Source organism: Mandrillus leucophaeus, unplaced genomic scaffold (assembly GCF_000951045.1).
Source record: "Mandrillus leucophaeus isolate KB7577 unplaced genomic scaffold, Mleu.le_1.0 Scaffold906, whole genome shotgun sequence".
Classification (NCBI taxonomy): Eukaryota; Metazoa; Chordata; class Mammalia; order Primates; family Cercopithecidae; genus Mandrillus; species Mandrillus leucophaeus.
In genome coordinates, this window is record NW_012109875.1 from 669,184 (window position 1) to 689,975 (window position 20,792).

General features: G+C 35.5%; 1 protein-coding gene across 1 annotated transcript in view; it reads right to left on the minus strand.

Moving 5' to 3' along the window:
• NMBR (neuromedin B receptor) overlaps nt 1-9,674 on the minus strand; it is a 13,571-nt gene extending 3,897 nt beyond the window's left edge. The window contains exon 1 of the mRNA XM_011969795.1: nt 9,114-9,674. Coding sequence (XP_011825185.1) covers nt 9,114-9,535 — 422 coding nt within the window. The 5' untranslated portion in view covers nt 9,536-9,674. The remainder of the gene's footprint in view (nt 1-9,113) is intronic.
• Nucleotides 9,675-20,792: the final 11,118 nt, after the last annotated feature.

Genomic DNA, 20,792 nt, shown 5'->3' on the forward strand with positions numbered 1-20,792 from the left:
AGGAAGGAAGGAAGGAAGGAAGGAAGGAAGGAAGGAAGGAAGGAAGGAAGGAAGGAAGGAAGGAAGGAAGGAAGGAAAATGAAGAGAAAGACATCCTGCTTAGTAAGAGAGATGCCAACAATATTCTGTCTTTGTAGCTCAAATTTATTTATTCCCTGGCTGCTTAAAAGTGTATGTAAGACCTAAGATTCCTGGTGTCTCTCAGTCTACAAGTCATTCCGCTACTTATTAGCGCAGAAAACAGGAAGGGAGAGAAAAATATTTTAAATTGGCATTTCCTAAATCCTAGTTATTTCATTTCCAAAATCCTAGACATTTGTTTACCTCTTAAATTATTCTAAATCTATATATGTTACATCTATCATAATGTATTGAATACCAAAATATAAGATGTTCACAAAATAATGTTATTCAATTCTTCCTTGATACTTTCCCATAACTTCTGAGTGTGAACCCTTTCACTCTTTTTCTAAAGACATTAATGAATTTTAGAAACTAATCTAGATTGGTCATACTGTATTTTGACAAAATAAAATAAATAAAAGACTAATCTAGATTGGGATTTTCTCCATAATCCAATAATAAGGACTGAAAAACTTGAAAGCAGAACAATATTTTGTCTTTATAGCTCAAATTTATTTCATGTCAAGATCCCATAAAGTTATTTTCTCCTCCAACCTAAAATATTAATGACAATATACCAGCAATGTACTAGTGATAAAGGAATCACACTGCAGGACACAGTAAACAGTCCAAAACTTTCTGCAGCTAACTCAAACACACACATTGAGTAAGGCAATGATGATGCAAATAATTCAAAATGGTATGTAAAACTCGAATTTTTTATATTTCTCTTTAAAGTATTTCAAATGATAATATACCTAGCAAATAAGATGCAGTACCACATGATTTTAGTTAGACAAATCTGAATTATTACCCAATCTCTGATATTTTTTGGAAAATCACATTTATCAAGCACAACTTCACCTTCCTCTTGATTTTAATTTCTAAGATATTCTGTAAGCTTTACTTTCCATCATTTTTTCTGAATTTTAAAATTTCTATCATCTTTTGTTGATATAAGTTCCTATAAGTTTTTTAATGTTTTCAGATTTTTTATAGTGTCCTATTCCTATGTTATATGTGCACATTCTTGCCATATATATATATATATATTTTTTTTTTATGACAGGGTCTCACTCTGTCACCCAGGCTGGAGTGCAGTTGCCTGATCTCAGCTCACTGCACCCTCCACCTCCCAGGTTCAAGCAATCCTCCCACCTTAGCCTCCCAAGTAGCTAGGACTACAGGCATGTGCCACCAAGCCTTGCTAATTTTTGTATTTTTGTAGAGACGAGGTTTTGCTATGCTGCTCAGGCTGGTCTCAAACTCCTCCTGGGCTCAAGTGATCTGCCCACCTAAGCCTCCCAAAGTGCTGGGGTTATAGGTATGAGCTACTGCAACCAGCTCTTGCTATGTATCTATAAAACTAACATAGAAATAAACATTTAATCTCTTTCCAGCCTAGTTCCACATTTGTTTGTTTGTTTGATCTCTTTGTACTGTAATCTCTCCCAATAAATTTGCATTATTATTGACTGACAATTCATATTTAAGAGGACAGTACCAAAAAACTGATTGCAATTTCTTTTTTCTGTGGAAGAAGACAAGGAAAGGGCAGAGAGGTTATCACTACAAAAAGATCAAGCCTTCTTTCTAGATTATCAAAAACTGTGAAGGGTATTCTGAACTTTCCTCCACATATTTAAAAAGGAGAAGAAAATATCACTTCTCTACCTCATATCTAAGCACATGTACTATTGTAGAGGTACTGTCGTAGTTTACTTGGGCTGCTCTAATAAAGTACCATACACTGGGCAGCTTATAAACAACAGAAATTTGTCACAATTCTCAAGACTAGGAAATCTAACATAAAGGCATTGAGAGATTCAGTGTCTGGTGAGGGTCCCCCTTTTTTTTACATAGATGGATCTTCTTGCTGCTTATTCAAATGGTGGAAAGGTCAAGGGTCTCTTTGGAGTCTTTTATAAGGGTGTGAATCCCATTCATGCGGGCCCCACTCTCATTACCTAATCATCTCCCAAAGGCCCACCTCTTAATGCCATCATCTTGAGGAGTAGGATTTCAACATATGAATTTTGGCCAACATAAACATTCATACCAAACAGGCATTATAACCATAAAAGATATAGAGAAATTTTAAATAGAAATTAAAACAATAAATCTCTTATTTTGATAAGATTGCTAGAAACGGATACAAAAATCTTGGTTTAAGGAAAGCAAGAAACCTAGCAGAAATGTTGGCCGTTCCAACAAGGAGGATTATGAGCCACCTCCTGCAAGAAAAGGATAGACCCCAATGATAGTCTCTAAATGATACACATTTGAATAAAAGGGCAGAATTGAAAATCCTACAAAAACAGAATTATAGTTGAAAATACCGTAAACACTTACCAAAATGTTATTAGTACTGAGACATAGCTTACGATTGTCGAAGAAAATGTTGTATACCAACTGTGTGTATCTTTGAAAGAATTAAAAAGCAAAAATTAAAATGAGATAGTGCAAATTAATGTGGGCATGTTTTATCATGCTTCCTTCAAATATTTATAGAAATGTGAGGAAAAGTATTTCTTAGCATAAAAAGTGTTTCACTGTGTATATTAGCATAGGAGGTATCTGTAAAAAGGTATATTTTCGCTTACAGATGGTCTCAGGAGGATATCCCTAACTGAAAACTAAATACTAGAGAATTTTGATCAAAAGGCATATAAAGAGAAAAATAATCACTATTCATGTATTAAACCTCAATAAACAAATAGATTTCTTCATCAATTCTTATTTTGGATCTCGTTTGTAACATCTGAATAGTTTAAATTTTAATGTAAAGAGATAATTACATTTAATCATGAAAGAAAATACCTAATAAAAATGGGATCTTTTTTAGCTCTTATAGAGTCATCATAGCATCTCAAAAATCTCCATCTACACTAATCTTTCTAATGACGCTACCCAAAATTTCTTTCTTTCTTTCTTTTTTTATTAAACTTTCATCTATCAGGCAAGGAATAGGTCCACAAAAAGTCTGAGTGTAAACTGTATAATAAGAGAAAGGTCTTGCTCACTGTTATATCTCTAATACATAACACAATGCCTGGCCTGGCCAATAGAGTCCATAGGGTCTCAATAAATGGTTGAAACTATAGGCTGAGCAACAAGGAGATCCTTGTTAAGAGCAATTGTGGTAGGAGTTGTTGGGTATTATGTTGAAGTGGGAATGGCGATGACAAATGGAGACTGAGTCTAATCCAGTGATGCCTAAGATGCATCAATATTCAGAAAAACCTAGAGAAGTAAAAAAAAAAGAGAGAGAGAGAGAGAGAGAGAATATGATTAGGCTTCTCTGTAGACTTACTAATGCAGAGTCCCTAGAATGTGAAGTGTGGGATTCTGCATACTAAGATTTCCAGGTGATTCTGATGATAAGCTGGGTTTAGAAACCATGTTTTAAGAGAGTTGTGTGCAACAGTGAGCATCTTTGCCACAGGCTTCCAGCAAGGCTGTCCAGTGCAATGGGTGCACATTCAGCAAAAGAATGGATAGTATCCAGAATCCAGCAGAAATTAAGTATTTGAAGAATCAGATGCCTGCTCTTTAATTATGATATGTCACATCATGAGGAAGACATGAATCTTATTTTGCAAATAAGGAAAACACCACCTTATGGCCATGAGTTTTGTAGTTTTATCATTTTTCTCCAACTAAGACATTTGGATGTAACGGATACATGGTTAGCACCCAGGAATCATAAACCCAAGCCTGATGCAATCCCTCCTTATTTGTAGTGTTCCCCAAAAGTTTCAGATCAAGATAGATGGATAATCTTCAAAAGCTATAAGTAACATATAAATTATGGCAATATTATGAATCTTGTGAGAATTATACAGTGCCTTTCTAATTCAGTGTGTGAAATTACTTCTAAGTATAAAAGAAAGAGATAAACTAGAAGTGTTCAAGATCAATGAGTAAAAGATATCTAATTTATTCGAGTCAAATATAATAACCTTTATTCAACAATAAGCCCTGTAAATTCAAATTAAAAACTAATAAATTATGTGCAGAAACTACAATGGATTCTGTTTCTATGGTTATATAAAAATAACAACAGAGCATTTGTTATGGAAAGCAATTTTTTCTTTTTGAAAAGGCAACTAGAAAGCTCTCAGAAAAACCTATGACTCGCATTTTGTGAAAGTATGGATCATTTTGTATTTTCCAACTTTTCTTTTCCCCACCCTTGATTTCCTCCCTTTTTAGTCCTGCGGTGTATTGTTTGTATCTTTATTTTTAAGCTGCCTTAAATTCTCCTGTCACAAGTTTGATATGGTTTGGCTCTGTATCCCCACCCAAATCTCATGTAGAATTGTAATCCCCAGTGTTGACAGAGGGACCTGATGGGAGGTGACTGGATCATGGGGGCAAATTTCCCTTTTCTGTTCTCGTGGTAGTAAATGAGTTCTTGTGAGATCTGGTTGTTTGAAAGTTTGTAGCACTTCCCCCTTAGCTCTTTCTCTCCTGCTACCATGTGGAGACATGTTTGCTACCCCTTCACCCTTCTGTCATGATTCTAAGTCTCCTGAGGCCTGCCCAGCCATGCCTCCTGTACAGCCTGTGGAACTGTGAGTCAATTAAACCTCTTTTCTTTATAAGTTACCCAATTTCAGGTAGTTCTTTATAGCAGTGTGAGTAATACAAAGTTGAACAAAAATAAGTTTAACATAAATAAGTCATCACTCTAGTATTATAGGGTGAATGTGAACTATTCTTCTAAAGAGTTAGAAGCACACTCTTGGTGCCAATCTCACTACCAATTAAGAGACTGAGAGGCAAGGGCTATGGAGCAAAGGAGAAAACATCATCTCCAGTCAGGGGCAGCTGGTTAACCTGAACCTGAGCTTCAGTTAGGAGTTTTGATGAGAAAGCAGCAAACAGTTAACAGCATGCCCTCCCACCACCGGATGAAGACTGATGGAAAAGTCCTATGAATCCTAGGGAGTGTTAGACCCAGGGCCTGTATCCAACCTATTTCAGCATCTTAACAAATAATTACACTCAATAGAATGTCTGTTTGCATTGATATAATGTAAAACTAATATTAATGATTCAAGAATTTGTCTACTGACCTAGTTATGGAATAAAATCTGATTATCCTAACCAGCGCATAAAAACTTTGATTTTTTATTAATAATTATTAATACAATAGAAATTTAATCAGATTTGGTAAAATATTATTTTTACATTTAATCCAACATTGGCTATTTGGTATCAGAAAAAAATGTCACCCAATACATTAAACTAATATTAGTTTATTTTTTATAGTTTTTATAATTTGTATTTTAAAATTTAATTTATAAGTGCATTTTGGTTAACATATAAGAAGCCAGAATAAAGAACTGACATCTAATTTTATATTTGTTAATACATGAAATTATAAAGTTTACAGTTTAGCACTAGGAATCTGTGAGAATTTTTCCTATGAAGGAAAAAGGAAAACTCCATTCCTAAGAGTTATTAGCATTTTAATAATGTGCCATCAGAGACCAAAAGGTCTTCAAGAATCAAATAAATAACATTCCAAATTTGGAAATGCAGCTACTCATAGATAGAGAAGGAGATCACTATAACACCACCCATAAGTAAATATGGCTTATGGGGCGCCACCAACCTGATGTCACAGCACATACGTCCCAATACTCCACGGTGGAAGGTGGGAATGTGTGTGTGTTTGTGTGTATGTATAAAACTGTTAGAAACATCATAAACACAAAATATAGAAATACTTTTAATCAATTACTTTATGTAAACAAGCAAACAATGTACATTTTCAAAATTGTAAGAAAAATGTCTATCAAGATAACAGTAAAAAATGATAATAAATTAAGATCACCACTATCACCACTTCATACCATGCACTGTCTCTCCTCCAGCCATACTGGTTATGATGATGTGCCTCTGAGGCACGACTGCAGTGGGCACAAATGCTGTTGCCTAGGGATGTGTCTGCTGAAACTCCTTGGAAGAGTATGGAAAGTCAAGGATTAATAATCACAGACACCAGTCGGGCGCGGTGGCTCACACCTGTAATCCCAACACTTTGAGAGGCCGAGGGAGGCAGATCACTTGAGGTCAGCAGTTCGAGACCAGCCTGGCCAACATGGTGAAACCCTATCTCTACTAAAAATACAAAAATTAGCCAGGTGTAATGGTGTGCACCTGTAGTATCAGCTACTCGGGAGGCTGAGGCAGGAGATTTGCTTGAACCCAGGAGGCAGAGGTTGCAGTGAGCCAAGATCACACCCCTACACTCCAGCCTGAGCGACAGAGCAAGATTCTGTCTCAAAAAAGTAAAATATAATAATAATCACAGATACCAGTGTCATCTGACCACCCTTTGGCCTTATCAAACAAAGTGATTTAGGCCTCAAGGTGGATTCAAAATATTTATGTTTTTCATTTTAGTCTCTGCAATCTAATGATACTGACATCTGACATCACTGAAGTATAGAATAACAGTACTCGCTTCACGTTAGAATATGCTTTCTGAAATCTAATTATCTTCCTGATTTTTACTATGTACTGTGATCTCTATTTTTTAACTCTCTACTGTTACTTTATTAGGCAAAGACACTTAGGCCATGTATGAAGACAGGATACATATACAAATAATTGAATTTATTGTTTAAAGACTCTAATAACAGAGTTTTGTTTATTTGTTTATTATAGTTTTATTTTTGGAACTACTACTTAATTTTGAATTCAGGGCACTTTTTTATTTTGCAGTTACATTTTATGATGCTTTTTCACTGTAATAAATCTCATGAATCAGCTCCTGTACTCTTTTTTTTTTTTTTTTTTATGTTTGGGTGCTTTGTTTTAAACTCAACTTTTAAGTCCGCAGGTAAATAAAAAATACTATTAGTAATTTCTTACACCCAGAATTGTAATAATGTGGATTAATGGTGAAGTGTTCAGACTTTAAATGGCATTCAAACATGTTGGCACCATGATGGCTAGCTGTGTGATCATAAAAATGGTACTGAATTTTTAATCTCAGTTTTCTTAGCTTTAAAGTTTTTAATTTAAAAATAATAGTGCCTATCTCACAGCGTTGTGAGGATTGAAAAATCACACACACACAAAAATAGCACTGTGCTAAGTGCAATTAATCCTACAATTGATTCCACATCCACAAGAAATCATAGCGTTTGGTGAGATGTAGTAAGAGGTTATCAAGTACTAATCAACTGCTGATTGCTATGCTCTAGAAGAAAAACAGAAGTGTAGACAATATATAACAAACCATTTCCAACCCATGTTAAGTGAATCATGGAAAATATTGCATAACTTCATCAACAGTTACTCAGGTTTCCTAGTTTATATTTCCTGAATACACTCGTAGACAAGTGTAGCCTACAGACCAAGTAGAAGAGGCATCTCACTTTTCCTTATCATTATTACTAAATTATTCATTCTGTATTCATGGAGTATACGACACACAAATGAAACAGAAAAAGTCAGTAAATATATGAGGATTATTATTTTTCTCTGATCTTCGCCAGGGCAAATTTACCTGTGAAAATCGTCATGTGTCTCCATGACAATAGATTGTAAAACCTAGTGTGAAATAAACTCCAACCCTGGGTCTTGTTACCAATGCCATGTCTTTAAAATGAAAGCATAATGATAGTAATTTAAACTATTGTGGTTGCTAATCATTAAGTTTTATTCTAATCATTAAGTAGGTTTTTTAAACTTTCTAGGTAAAATAAGATTGCATAAAGAGGGGCAGCTAAACTAGTCATGTTTTTGCTTTGGAATTCAGAGAAAACATTTTAAAAGATAATAGAAATGCTGCCACATAAACAAAATTAGGTACATAATTTATACAAAAAGCACCTAAATTTCCAGGAGTGTGGTTTTCAAGAAAGTGAATCACTTTCAGTTTCTCAAGTCTCTGTTGAATGTCATCTTTCCCTCAATGAAGATTAACTCTTCAATGCCAAAGTAATATTCCAGTATTGTTGCAAATACCAGGAAATTCAGATACAGATTCATTTTTCATTAGCAATTGAATATGTAAATTAAAGAGGAGAGTGAATACCAACTTAATTATCCAAGTTAATTGTTTATCTAAATAGTTTAAGTCAGTCCTCCACTCCCACTGAGGCAATTAAAGCACAGCTCCATGTAAAGATAGCTAACTTTGCATTTTCCCTCACCCCTATCCAAACATTCCCTTCTGCTTAAATGGACCTGGAGTCAGGAGACTTGGATTTTCCTCCCTTGTCTTCCATTAGAAATTACATTCCCTGGGCCTCAATATGCACATCTGAAAAATGACAAAGTTGAACTAGTTGATCTGCAAAAAGACACTTCACACCCTTAACATATGTGAAAAGCAGATTTAATATCAAAGATGTATTTTGGGTACCTATCTGTGGGGGGAAAAAAGGTCTCTTAGCTTCAGGTATTAAGAAGAAAGTGAGAAGTCATCTGCTTAAAGAATATTTATTAATGTAATTGGTTTTACTTCTACGAAATAGTAAAATTCAGTTAATAAATGTAAGTAAGTTCTCCTACTTGAAAAAAAATCAAAATTAAATATTTCCCTAATATTAAGCAGACATTCTTACCTATTAGATTCTTATTCTACTGCATAAAGGAAAGTACACTTACAAGATTTTAAGCACATACAACAAGCTTCAACAAGATACTCTTTTGCACATTTTTTCTATAGCTTTTCTATGAAATAATATTCCCTAAGTGTCAGGAGTCAGACTAGGATATGCAATTTTAAATGCAATTTTGTTTTTTAAAACATAGTAATTTTCATATATTTTTCCAAGCTTCACATCTCAGTCCATTTTAACTCTGTTTATTCTGCTTCCCAGGTACACACTCTCTCCCTCTCTTCCTCTCGACACCCAACCTTTCCTTGCGTCCTTCTGCCAGTAGGTGCATTCGGGTGAGTCTTCTCTCCCCGCCCCTCTCCATGACTTTTCCAAGCCACCCACAGCTACCTGTGCTCTTACCTGTCGGCGCTGAGGGCAGTGAGAGTGAACACGGAAACCCCCACGGAAGTGAGCTGGATGAGCGGGATCAGTTTGCAGCCCACCTTGCCAAACATCCACTCGTCGAAGAAGTAGCGCGAAGCGTCCACCGGAACGCAGGTGAGCAGCAGTAGCAAGTCCCCGGCCGCCAGGTTAGAGATTAAGATGTTGGGGACGTTCCTCATGGCGCTGTTGGTGACGAAGATCTTCACCAGCATGATGTTGCCCAGCAAGCCCACGGTGATGATGAGCAGGTAGAGGGACGGGATCACACAGCGGATCACCAACTCCGCGGTAGTCCCGTCCGAGGCCGGCAGGAAATCCCTTTCCCACCTCTCTGGAACTGAACCGCTCTTGTTCGCGCCGGAGGTCACTGAGAGGTTGGAAAGAGACTTAGAGGGCATGATCTCCTTTCCAGCAGAGTCCGCTGGAGTTTTCACGCACTCCGGTGCCCTGAGGACTGCACGCCCACGATTTGGGTTTAATCGATGTTCCTCCCTTTCCCCCCTGCAATTTTACTGCCCGCGAGGCGCGCGTCACTGCGTCCCGTCCGTAAGCGTTCAGGACCTGGGGAGGGTTCTGTCCACACACTCGGGAGCTCCGCTTCTAGAGGGAGTAAATGGCTCCGGCTAACTCGGAATTTAAATTAAAAAAAAAAAAAAAGCAAAGCGGTTGCGTCTTTGTTCCGTATTCAGTGGTTTGTTCTCACGGTTAGCTAGGGGAAAACAGCCTTTCAGGAACAAGGAGCTGTCCCTCGGGGATCAGTAGAAGCACCTGCCCGACTGTTAGCCCAGAGAAGCGGAAGTCATCCTGGAGCTGTCCAGCGGGCCGCGGCTGAAATCCTGAGAACTAGCGCGGGGCCACCCACAACCTGCTTTTCCCACAGCTTTGCTCTTGTTTGTGAAGTTCCTGTTGTATTGTGTGGAACCGGACGGGAGCTCAGTTCTCCGTGTATGTGTGCGTGCCCCTGTATACATCCATCCTCACCCGCCTCCAAGCGGGAGGAGCCCCAGGCAAGAACTTTGGAATCTCTGAGGATTTAAGTGCTGAGTTGGCAAGTCCCTAATTCTGAAACACAGAATTTAGGGGGAAATAAATGAGTGCCAAAGAATAAAGTTCATAAATAAAATCCTCTCGCTACTCTTTTTCTGATCATCTACTTTTCTTACCTAAATGTGAAAATTATTTCCTATAGTTGGTGTAGTATTTTTAAATTTACATTTTATCGAATTATAACATGTATAACGTACACATTTCTTAATCGTTCTGCTTAATCTAACCATCATTCAGAGCCCACAATCTAACCACCATCTCCCAAAATAACCACCATTTGGCTTGTTATTAGATACGTGTGCCTCCTATTGAGCATCGTATAAATTGAATCATTCAGCATACCCTCTTGTGTCTAGGTTCTTTCACTCGACACCATATCTATGAGATCCACTCATGTTTTCTCAGGTGACATTTTTCATTACCGTATACTATGTCATTTTATAAATATACCACTGTTTGTTTACCTATTCTATATTGATTAACATTTGGGTTCCTTACAATTTTAGCCAATCTGAGTAATGTTTCTATGAACATTCTTTTACATGTGTTCCGGTGCACATTTGAATAAATCCCAGGTGTGGATTAGTCAGGTCATAGAACTGGAGTACGTTCAGCTTTACTGGAAACTGACAATTTTTCAAAATAAATTACTATATTATTTTTTCTTTGGGAACATTTCTTGACAATTTTAATTGTCAATTCTATCTATTAAGACAGAATATATGTATGCTTATGATTGAGTAATGCCATTCGTAGATATATATTCAATAAACATCTGATATGCTGTTTTGAATAGGCTGTCCCTAAAACAAAACAGCTTCCTAAATCACCACCATCTGAGTCTAATGTAAACTGATCAGAAACGGTGGCTCAGTTCTGGAACTGGCTAAGTATCACTCTTCATTAGGGAAAACATTTGGCTAGTTCTTTGTTATTAAAGGATAAAATTGAATAATAGCATTGTAACTAGCCAGGGACTACCTATGATGATCTAGCCATAAACTGAAAAAATGTGTATATATGCAACATTATTTATATATTAAGGAATTTTTCCAGATATTGCCCACTAAGAGCACTGTCACCTTATAATTGAATTAGACAAGGTAAACATTTGCATTGTAATCAATTTTAAGTTTTGTGTTTTCTATCTCAAATGAAAGTCATTTTTGTACTTTTCTGGAATTTCACTACATAAAATAATTCATTATAAAATTAAGATTAGTTAAATAGAATATTAATATATAAATATCTTCAAATATATAAATATTCTATAGTTATAAAAATTATGTACATATGTAGAGGGAGAGGGAGCCAGAGAAAGAGGGAGAGCAAGGAAATTAATATTACATATAGGTTGAGAAACGTGTCTAGGAATTTTATCTCCAAAGTTACTTGTTTTCTTTTTAACATCCAATCTTCCTATACAAAGTAAATTACTAGAGCAATCTTCTAATTATGAAATGTCTAAAATTCAAACTGCAACTATGCGATTTTAATATATTTTATATAAAATGTATTGAAATCGAAATTACTGCATGAATTTTTATATTCTTCTCTGATTGTGCCTGTGTGTTCTTAATCACTTAGATGAGAAAAAAATGTCTAGTCTAAAAGCTGGATTAATAAATATCCAATTGACAGGCATTGTAGAAACAAGACATCTGGATTGAATTTTCTTCATTTTAACTAAATTTATATGTATTTACTTAAAGATTTGTGTTCATTGTAGTGAAGAATATAATGAATATTTTAATAATATTTATTTTATTGATATTTTATTGAAATGTTATAAAGTTATTATAATAATGTATTATTTAAATTCATTACAAAATTACATATAAGAACACAGTATTGTCTCATATTTATAGAATGCTTACACATCAAAGGTAAACATCTACTGGAATGAAATACTGTTTGTTTCTTTATGTTTTGAGACAGGGTCTTGCTCTGTCACTCAGGCATATGCAGTGGCATGAAGATGGCTCACTATAGCCTCAACCTCCTGCATTCAAACAATTCTCCTGCCTCACCTTCCCCATGTAACTGGGACTGCAGGTGTGCCAAACCATGCCTGGCTAAGTTTTCTACTTTTTTGTAGAAATGGGGTCTCACTTTGCTGCCCAGGTCTCAAATTCTTGGGATCAAGCAACTTCTTGCCTCAGCCTCCCAAATTTCTATAATTATAGGCATGAGCCATAGCTCCCAGCCATACAAACCTTTTTGTTGTATTCAATGTGTCATATACCATATTAGGTTCCTTAAACTCATATACTTAATGTTTATCAATATTCTTGGATAAAAATACTTGAGTCTTAATTTAACATGATCCACAGAGACAAGATAAATTGTCTAATTTCAAAGAGACCTCATAAAACTGCATTTTGAAATTTATTGTACTTGAAATCAGTGTGTGTTATGTCTCTTTGTTTCTAGAGAAAACAATTGTGTGAAAAAAACGTGATTTTTGTATAAATGAAGTATACACTTTTAATCCTGAGTATTCTAAGTTTATAAATACACACTTTATATTTTATTGCCCTAATATAGGAACTGTTCAGAACCATATTGATGCTGTTTCAAATCCATTGACATGAGTATTATTGTTGTAAGTGAATATGAAGAATTTGAAATGTAAACCAATTGCATAATCCTCATCTGCTTCAATGTATCTATCCTTCAATGTATTATGAAAAAATATAACATATTATACTTATGGAGACATTTTATAGATTTTTCTTAAGATCATGACCAAGGCAAGAATACCCACTATTATCACTGTTATTTAACACAATAGAGGAGATTCCAATCAATGCTATTACAACAGAAATGGAAATGAAAAGCATAAAATTTGAGAGACAGGAGATACTAACACAAGGATATAATATTAAAATCAAAATGGAATTGGCAAAAGAACAGAAAACACATCAACGGAAGAGAATAGAAAGTTCAAAGGCAATTGCATGTAGATAAGGAAACAGCACTAAAATGTGTGTTGCAACAAATAAACACTTAGTAGACAATACTGGGAAAACTGGTTCACAGGCAAGGAGAATAAAATGGAGTCTGTATGTATTACTATATGTAGTATTACAATTCTAGTGCATTAAAGGTCACAGTATGAAAAAGTAATTTGGGGAACATAATAGAAGAAAATCTTAAAGTATACATATGAGACCATGTGGGTGGGAAGTGATTCCTACTTCAAGTCAAGATGGAGTAACAGAGAATACACTGAAAAAATAAACACCAGACAAAACATATTGAAGAGTAGTTTTTATACACTGGCAGCACAAAAGAGGTAGCACAAAACAGTGATCCCTAAGACAGGGTTAACAGATGAGATGAGCTCTACCATTGCTCCATCTTACTGCCTAGAGAAATAGTTTTCAGCCCATGCACAAGGATAAGGAATCCACACTGAGCCTGGAATTTTCTCTTACTTGAGATGGAATTAGAATCAGCAGAACAGAGAAAAGTGAGTCATATAAAGAAAGAACTCTGGAGATTCACAGAATTTCCCCTTGGGTTTTCAGCTAAATACATGTTTCTATCTGCATGTGGGAAAATTAACCAATTCTCAGGAAAACACTTAACCAAAAGGGGTCAATTAGTGATTTAAAGAAGCTATGTTCCTACCAGCCAGAGTATAACAACCTTGTAAAGGACATAGTTTCAGGTACATTACTTAGAAGTGTATTGTATCTGTAGTTAGGAAAAATTAGCCATAGACCAAAGGCTTCTCTGGTCTTTCCCTCAAAGCTTAAAAGCAAAGATTAAAATGGGAAAACTAGTTCTAAGAAACCTGATGGTATCTTAGAGCAAACCTTAGGAATATTTAAAGTACTGATGCTCCTCGATTTATATTTGGGCTACATCTCAATAGATGCATCATAAGTTGAAAATATCCTAAATGGAAAATGCATGTAATACCCTAACAAACCCACCATAAATAAAGTTTAAAAATCATAAGTCAAATCATTGTAAGTGCAGATGCTCCTCAACTTAGGATGGAGCTACATCCTGAGAAACCCATGATTAAAGTCAAAATATTGTAAGTTGCACTCTAGTAAACTGGGGCTCTCTATAATGTTTAAACTACGTAGAATTCAACAAGGTAAAATTAAAATGTCTGGCTGACATGCTCTTGGAAATTACCAACCATGAAAATCAGCAGGTAATTACATCTAAAAGTAAGGACAAAAGTCAGTTAATTGAAACTAAACCAATAATGGCACAGATGATATGTATGTATTTAAGAACATTAAAAATGTTAACAAGACTCTGTTCCATGTGTTGGAGAAGGAATTTGCATATTAAGGAGAGATATGAAAAATATAAAAATACATACATTAAATTTTAACAGAAGAAAAAAGTCATAAAAGTAAACTTCATAAAATTAATAGCAGAAAAAAAAACACTGCAGGAGAAAAGGTAAGTGAATTTCTCAATGTAGTAGTAGAAAGTACGCAAAACAGAATATAGAGAGAAAAAGACTGAGGTAAAAATTGAACAAAGCGTTCACTCTGGGAAACTTTAAGTAACTATAGTTGGATCTTCAAAGGACAGAAGAAAAAAGAATGGAAGAAAAAATATTTGAAGAAAAAGCAGCTCCAAATTTTTCATAGTTAATGAAAGCTAAACCCTTCACATCCAAGAGGCTCAACAAACCCCAGGCAGAAGAAACACAAAGAAAAATGTGCCAACATGAGAAACTAGAAACTATTTTGTTACATCAGGAACAAAGAAAGGATGTGTACTCTCACCATTCCTTTTCAATTTTGTACCGGAAGTTCTCATCAAAGCAATAAGACAAGAAAAAGACATAGGGTGATAATGACTGTAAAGGAAGAAATAAAATGTCTTTGTTAACAAATGACATGATTATCTATTAGAATATCTGAAAGAATCAACAGAAGACTTTTGCAACTAATAAGTAAACATGGAGAGGTTGCCAAATAAAAATTAATATACAAAAGTACATCACTTTCTTACATACCATCAATTACTAAGTGGAATTTGACACTGATAACACTAAAAAATTTTTAGTCACCCCCAAATATGAAGTACTTGACTAACTCTAACAAAATGTGCATGATACATAAAAGGAAAATTACAAAACTGAAGAAAATTGGAGAACTAAATAAAAAGATATTCCACATTCATGGATCTGAAAACTCAAGTTTTCCTTGTCAAGTTGTAAGTTATTTTCACCTTCATCTATAAATTCAATGCTATCTTAATCATAATCCCAGAAAGGTAATTTGTGGATATCAGCAAAGTGAAAACAGGCACAAGACTCAGAATAGCCAAAGAGAAAACAAAGTTGGAAGATTGACACTACCTTATTTCAAGATTTATTATAAAGCTGTAGTTATCAAAACAGTATGGATATTAATGAAAGAATAGACAAATAGATCAATGGAAGAGACAAGAGAGCCCACAACTGGACCCACATAAATATAGCCAACTGCTCTTTGACAAGGAACCAAAGGCCAAACAATGGAACCAAGAAGTCCTTTCAACAAATGGTGCTGGAAAAAAAGGATGTTCTCATGCAAAGGGAATGAATCTAGACATAGAGTTTACACCCTCCACAAAAATTCACAAAAAGTAGATCATAGACCTATAGGTAAACTACAAAAATTATAAAATTCCTAGAAGAACACATAGAAGAAAATCCAGATGAACTTGTGTATTTGTCCGTTTTCACAATGCTATAAAGAACTAACTGAAACTGGGTAATTTATAAAGAAAAGAAGTTTAATTGACTCATAGTTTCAAAAGCTTAACAGGAAGCATGACTAGGAGGCCTCAGGAAACTTACAATCATGTCATAAGGAGAAAGGGAAGCAAGGACCTTCTTCACATGGTAGCCGAAAAGAGAGAGACTGTGAAGGGGAAGTGTCACACACTTGCAAACAAGCAGATCTTGTGAGAGTTCACTCACTGTCATAAAAACAGCAAGGGGGAAGTCTCCCCCATGATTCAATCATCTCCCACCAGGCCTCTCCCCCAACATGTGCAGATTACAATTTGAGATGGGATTTTGCTGAGGACACAGAGACAAACCATATCAACTTGAGTATATCAAAGACTCTTCTTTTTTTTTTTTTTTTATTTTTTTTTATTTTAGAACAATCTTCTCCAACTGACGTCTCAAAGGTTGCATGAGGCCCAGGATTTGAATGCAGCCCAACATAAATTTGTAAACTTTTTTTTTTTTTTCCTGAGACAGAGTCTCTCTCTGTCACCCAGACTGGAGTGCAGTGGCGCAATCTCAGCTCACTGCAAGCTCTGCCTCCTGGGTTTATGCCATTCTCCTGTCTCAGTCTCCCTAGTAGCTGGGACTACAGGCGCGTGCCACCACACCCAGAGAATTTTTTTGTATTTTTAGTAGAGATGGGGTTTCACTGTGTTACTCAGGATGGTCTTGATCTCCTGACCTCAGGATCTGCCCGCCTCGGCCTCCCAAAGTGCTGGAATTACAGGCATGAGCCACTGGACCCAGCCACAATGACTCTTAAGATACAAAACTGAAGAGATAATCCATGAAAAAAATAATTGATCAACTATACTTAATAACTTATTCAAAACTAAAAATTCTGCTTTGCAAATGACACTGTTAAGACAATAAGCAGGCTAAAGACTAGGATTTATGATCCAACACATACAAGTATCACAAAGAATTCTTACAACTCAAGATATTCAAAATACACAAAGAATTTTTTAAATTCATCAATAAAAAAATAAAAAATCCAATAAAAAATGGACAAAACACCTTAATAGACATCTCACCAAAGAAGATACACAAGTGTAAATAAGCATATTAAAAGTTGTTTACATCATGTCATTAAGCAATTGCAAATTAAGACAACAAGATACCCCTATACATTTATTAAAATGGCACAACATTGCAACTTTATTCAAAACACTGCCAACCTTAAATGCTGAGCAGGATGTGGAACAATAGGAATTCTCATTCACTGATGGTGAAAATGCAAAATTTGGAAGACAGTTTGTCAGTTTCTTACAAAATTAAACATGTTCTTACTATGCTATTCATCCATCACTTCTTTCTGTTTACCCAAAAGATTTGAAAGCATACGTCCACACAAAAACCGACACATGGATGTTTATAACAGCTTTATTTGTAATTGCCAAAAGTTGGAAGAAAAGATGTCTTTTAGTAGGTGAATGAACAAACTGTGGTACAACCAGATGATTGGATATTATTCAGCCCTAAGAAAAATGAGATATCCAGTCATAAAAAGACATGGAAGAAACTTAAATGTATGTTGCTAATTGAAATAAGTCAATCTGAAAAGGCTGCATACTGTATGATTTCAACTATATGACATTCTGGGAAAGATCAAACTACAGAGACAGTAAAAAGTGCTTCCCAGGGGAAGGGAGGAGGAAAGGACAAATGTATTTATTGCAGAGGATTTTGCAGTAGTAAAATTACTCTGTATTATACTATAATTCTAGAAATGTGTAATTACACATTGGTTCAAACCCAGAGATTGTACAACAGGAAGATTGAACTCTAATGTAATCTATGACTGAGTGATAATGATGTCTCAATATAGGTTCATCTAATTGTAACAAATGTGCCACTTTCATGAGGAAAGTTGATAATGGGAGACTATGTATGCGTAAGGGTAGAGGATACATAGGAGACATAACTATACTTTCTTCTTAATTTTGCCATGTCAAAGCAGATTTTACTGTCTTAGTCTGCTCAGACTGCTATAACAAAATACTATAAATTGGGTAGCTTATAGAAAAGAGAATTTTATTTTCTACATTTCTGTTAAAAGAGAATTCTTAGTCAAATTAAATTTTACAGTTTAAATGAGCAGAGAACAATTCACAAATCGGGCAGCCTCCTGAGCCAGAGTAGGCTCAAAGAGACTCCAGCTCAGCCATGTGGTGGAAGGAGATTTATGGACAAAAAAAGAAAAGAATATACAGAAAACAGAAGTGAAGGAAGATATAACCAGATTGGTTCTAGTTCAGCATCTGCCTTATTTGAACATGGGCCCCTTTGATTGGACCAGTCTCAATGATTAGCACAAGAGCAGGTTCCAGTCTTCTATTCAGGTGATAGTTCACTAGGTACAGAGAAACCTTTATGTCAAACTTAAAATATGTAAGGAAGCAGCTTTCGGCTACACTTGAATTAACAATTCCCTGTTTTGGGTCATCCTCTCAAAATTGATCATTGATCAAAACTTTATCATTGATGTCACTAGCACCATGATAAATGTACTTATTTGGTCTCAAACCCCATTGGGAAATGCAGAACAGTGGGTTTTTTAAGGTTAGAACAAGAACTTCAGATTAATTTCTTTGTAGGGGTTAGGTTAGGGGGTAGCTCTTTATGGTGGAATCTCCTGTTTACAGGAGAAAAACAAAACTTGGTTTGTTCTAGGATCTATCTTTTTCTTTAAGGTCTTAGTTTGATAACGTCAGATTTAGCATAAGTGACTCTAATTTGGTTTAAAATGGTCTACTGGGGCCTAGGGCATGAGCTCAGTCCAAAACAATGGACTCTTATAATTTTGCTTAAAAATAACCCTCTTTGGTCAAGGTCTCACTTAGGTGAGAGAACGACCAAAACTTCAGGCCTTAGCACCACTCTCAGTTACCATCACTTTGGGTTTCTGGTCTCAGCACATCATTTAGAGGCTGCAGTGCCCTCATGGTCACAGATTTTTTTTCAGCTCTTGTTATTCCAGTTGAAGAGAGACCATTTAACACTCTAAAGATGACTGAATGCAAAATTTAAAACTTTTAAGAGAACAGAGTGCACCACGGAAACTACTATTATGACTATCGGGGGATGATACCGAGAACTTGGAGTATGCTCCTTAGCCAGGATTGCCGTGAACCAAACCAACTACAATCAAACAGATCAAGGAATGAGCTAAAGAGTCTGCTTGCTTTACTAAAGCAGCCTGTTTATTGATCCACTACAACTGAATCTCTATAATACCAGATTTTTTTTATCCATGGGAAACAAGAAGTACAAGCAACTGCACAGATACTTCTGCTTAGCCAGTAAGTAATTTAAAGCAATTCTATTATGTAGTATAACTTTCACAAGAGAATTTAAAGTCTGTTCTGCAACCATTAAAGCCGCCTAACAATGTTCTCTTTAACCTGTGATGTTGGTTAAGAGGAGTGGAACCTATAATGTAGGTTAAGAGGAGTGAATCAGTGTTTGCTTCTGACTAATTATGAGGCAACAAATGTACCATTAAAATTTCTCACCTACGTTGTCCCTTCATCTTCCATTTATCAAGGCATAAGGTTGTCCATGTATAAAGCTGACTGCAAAATTCTTCACAAATAAAAATAGACCCCATGAGTGTACACAACAGACCCCCTTTTCAGTTCTATTGTTCAAAGAGACATAAGCAAGGGAAAAATGGAAAGATAAAAGTCTCATGATAACAGAGAAATCTTGATCCATGATTATGGGGAAGAGCTGTCCATATCAAAGATGCCATCTGCTTCTGGGGAGAAACTTCCCTGGTTAGCTTTACCTTAAGGTTGTAAATGAGTGTACAGTTGCAAAAGTGCAAGACACCTATGTGAATTGTGAGATTATGAACCCAAGGTTCAAGGTGCCAAAGTTTTGCTGCAATGTGCATGGCTCAATGACAGCCTTTCTCTGATACTCTGAGAAGACCATGGAGTCTAATCCTTGGGTTCTAGATTATGAAGGGATTGATTGTCCCCAGTCAGTAGACCATGAAATGCATTCATTACCTGGTGAAAATACACTTTGGCAAAATGACCTTCTGTTATAAAAACAGCCCTCTTGAATGGGAAAGCTCTTATACAACCAGAAAACATGCATTAAAAATTGCAATTGAATGGAATCCTTTTATAAATGTTTAAATGGCCCATCAGGTAACAGAAATGTACATAAAGTTTTAAAACCCAGAAATGGGTTTGATAACAAAACATTGGCCAAAAACTATTTGAGCAATTTAGAACAGTCATCAAAATAATTTTTTTTTTAATTTGGATAATTTTATTTATTCCATGATGGGTCATGGAATGCAGAGCTTCTAATAACAAACACTTTAAGGACTCAGGGTGAGGTGGCTGTCCAGAATCTCCATGAATCCATTCTTAACACTTGATTTACATTTTTTAAAATATCAGTTGTTTCTCCTATTTATGTGCATAGCACTGATAACTGATGGGCTATCACAAGCAATTTGACTTGCACTATGGAGTTTATTCAAATTGTATATCTAAGTATTTCAGTACTGCCTGGTTTACCATGAAAATCTCACAAAGTATTTTCTTGGTATCAGTTTATTTTTGCCCTGCCTGTGTTAGCAGTTTTAGAAACCGATCAATCTTTTCATCAAAGTGTTGAAAATTCTTACCCAGTCCAAATTATGTATTCCTAAAGTTATCAGAAACTTGTATTCAAGAGTGCTTGTCAGGGTTCTTTCTATACTTTCATGAACCTCCTTAAATATAACATACTCTGGGATTTTGTGAGCAAAATCAGAAACTGCATTAGAAACTGCATTAGAATTAGACAATCAACTGTGAAAATAACTGACATGGAGTATCACTATG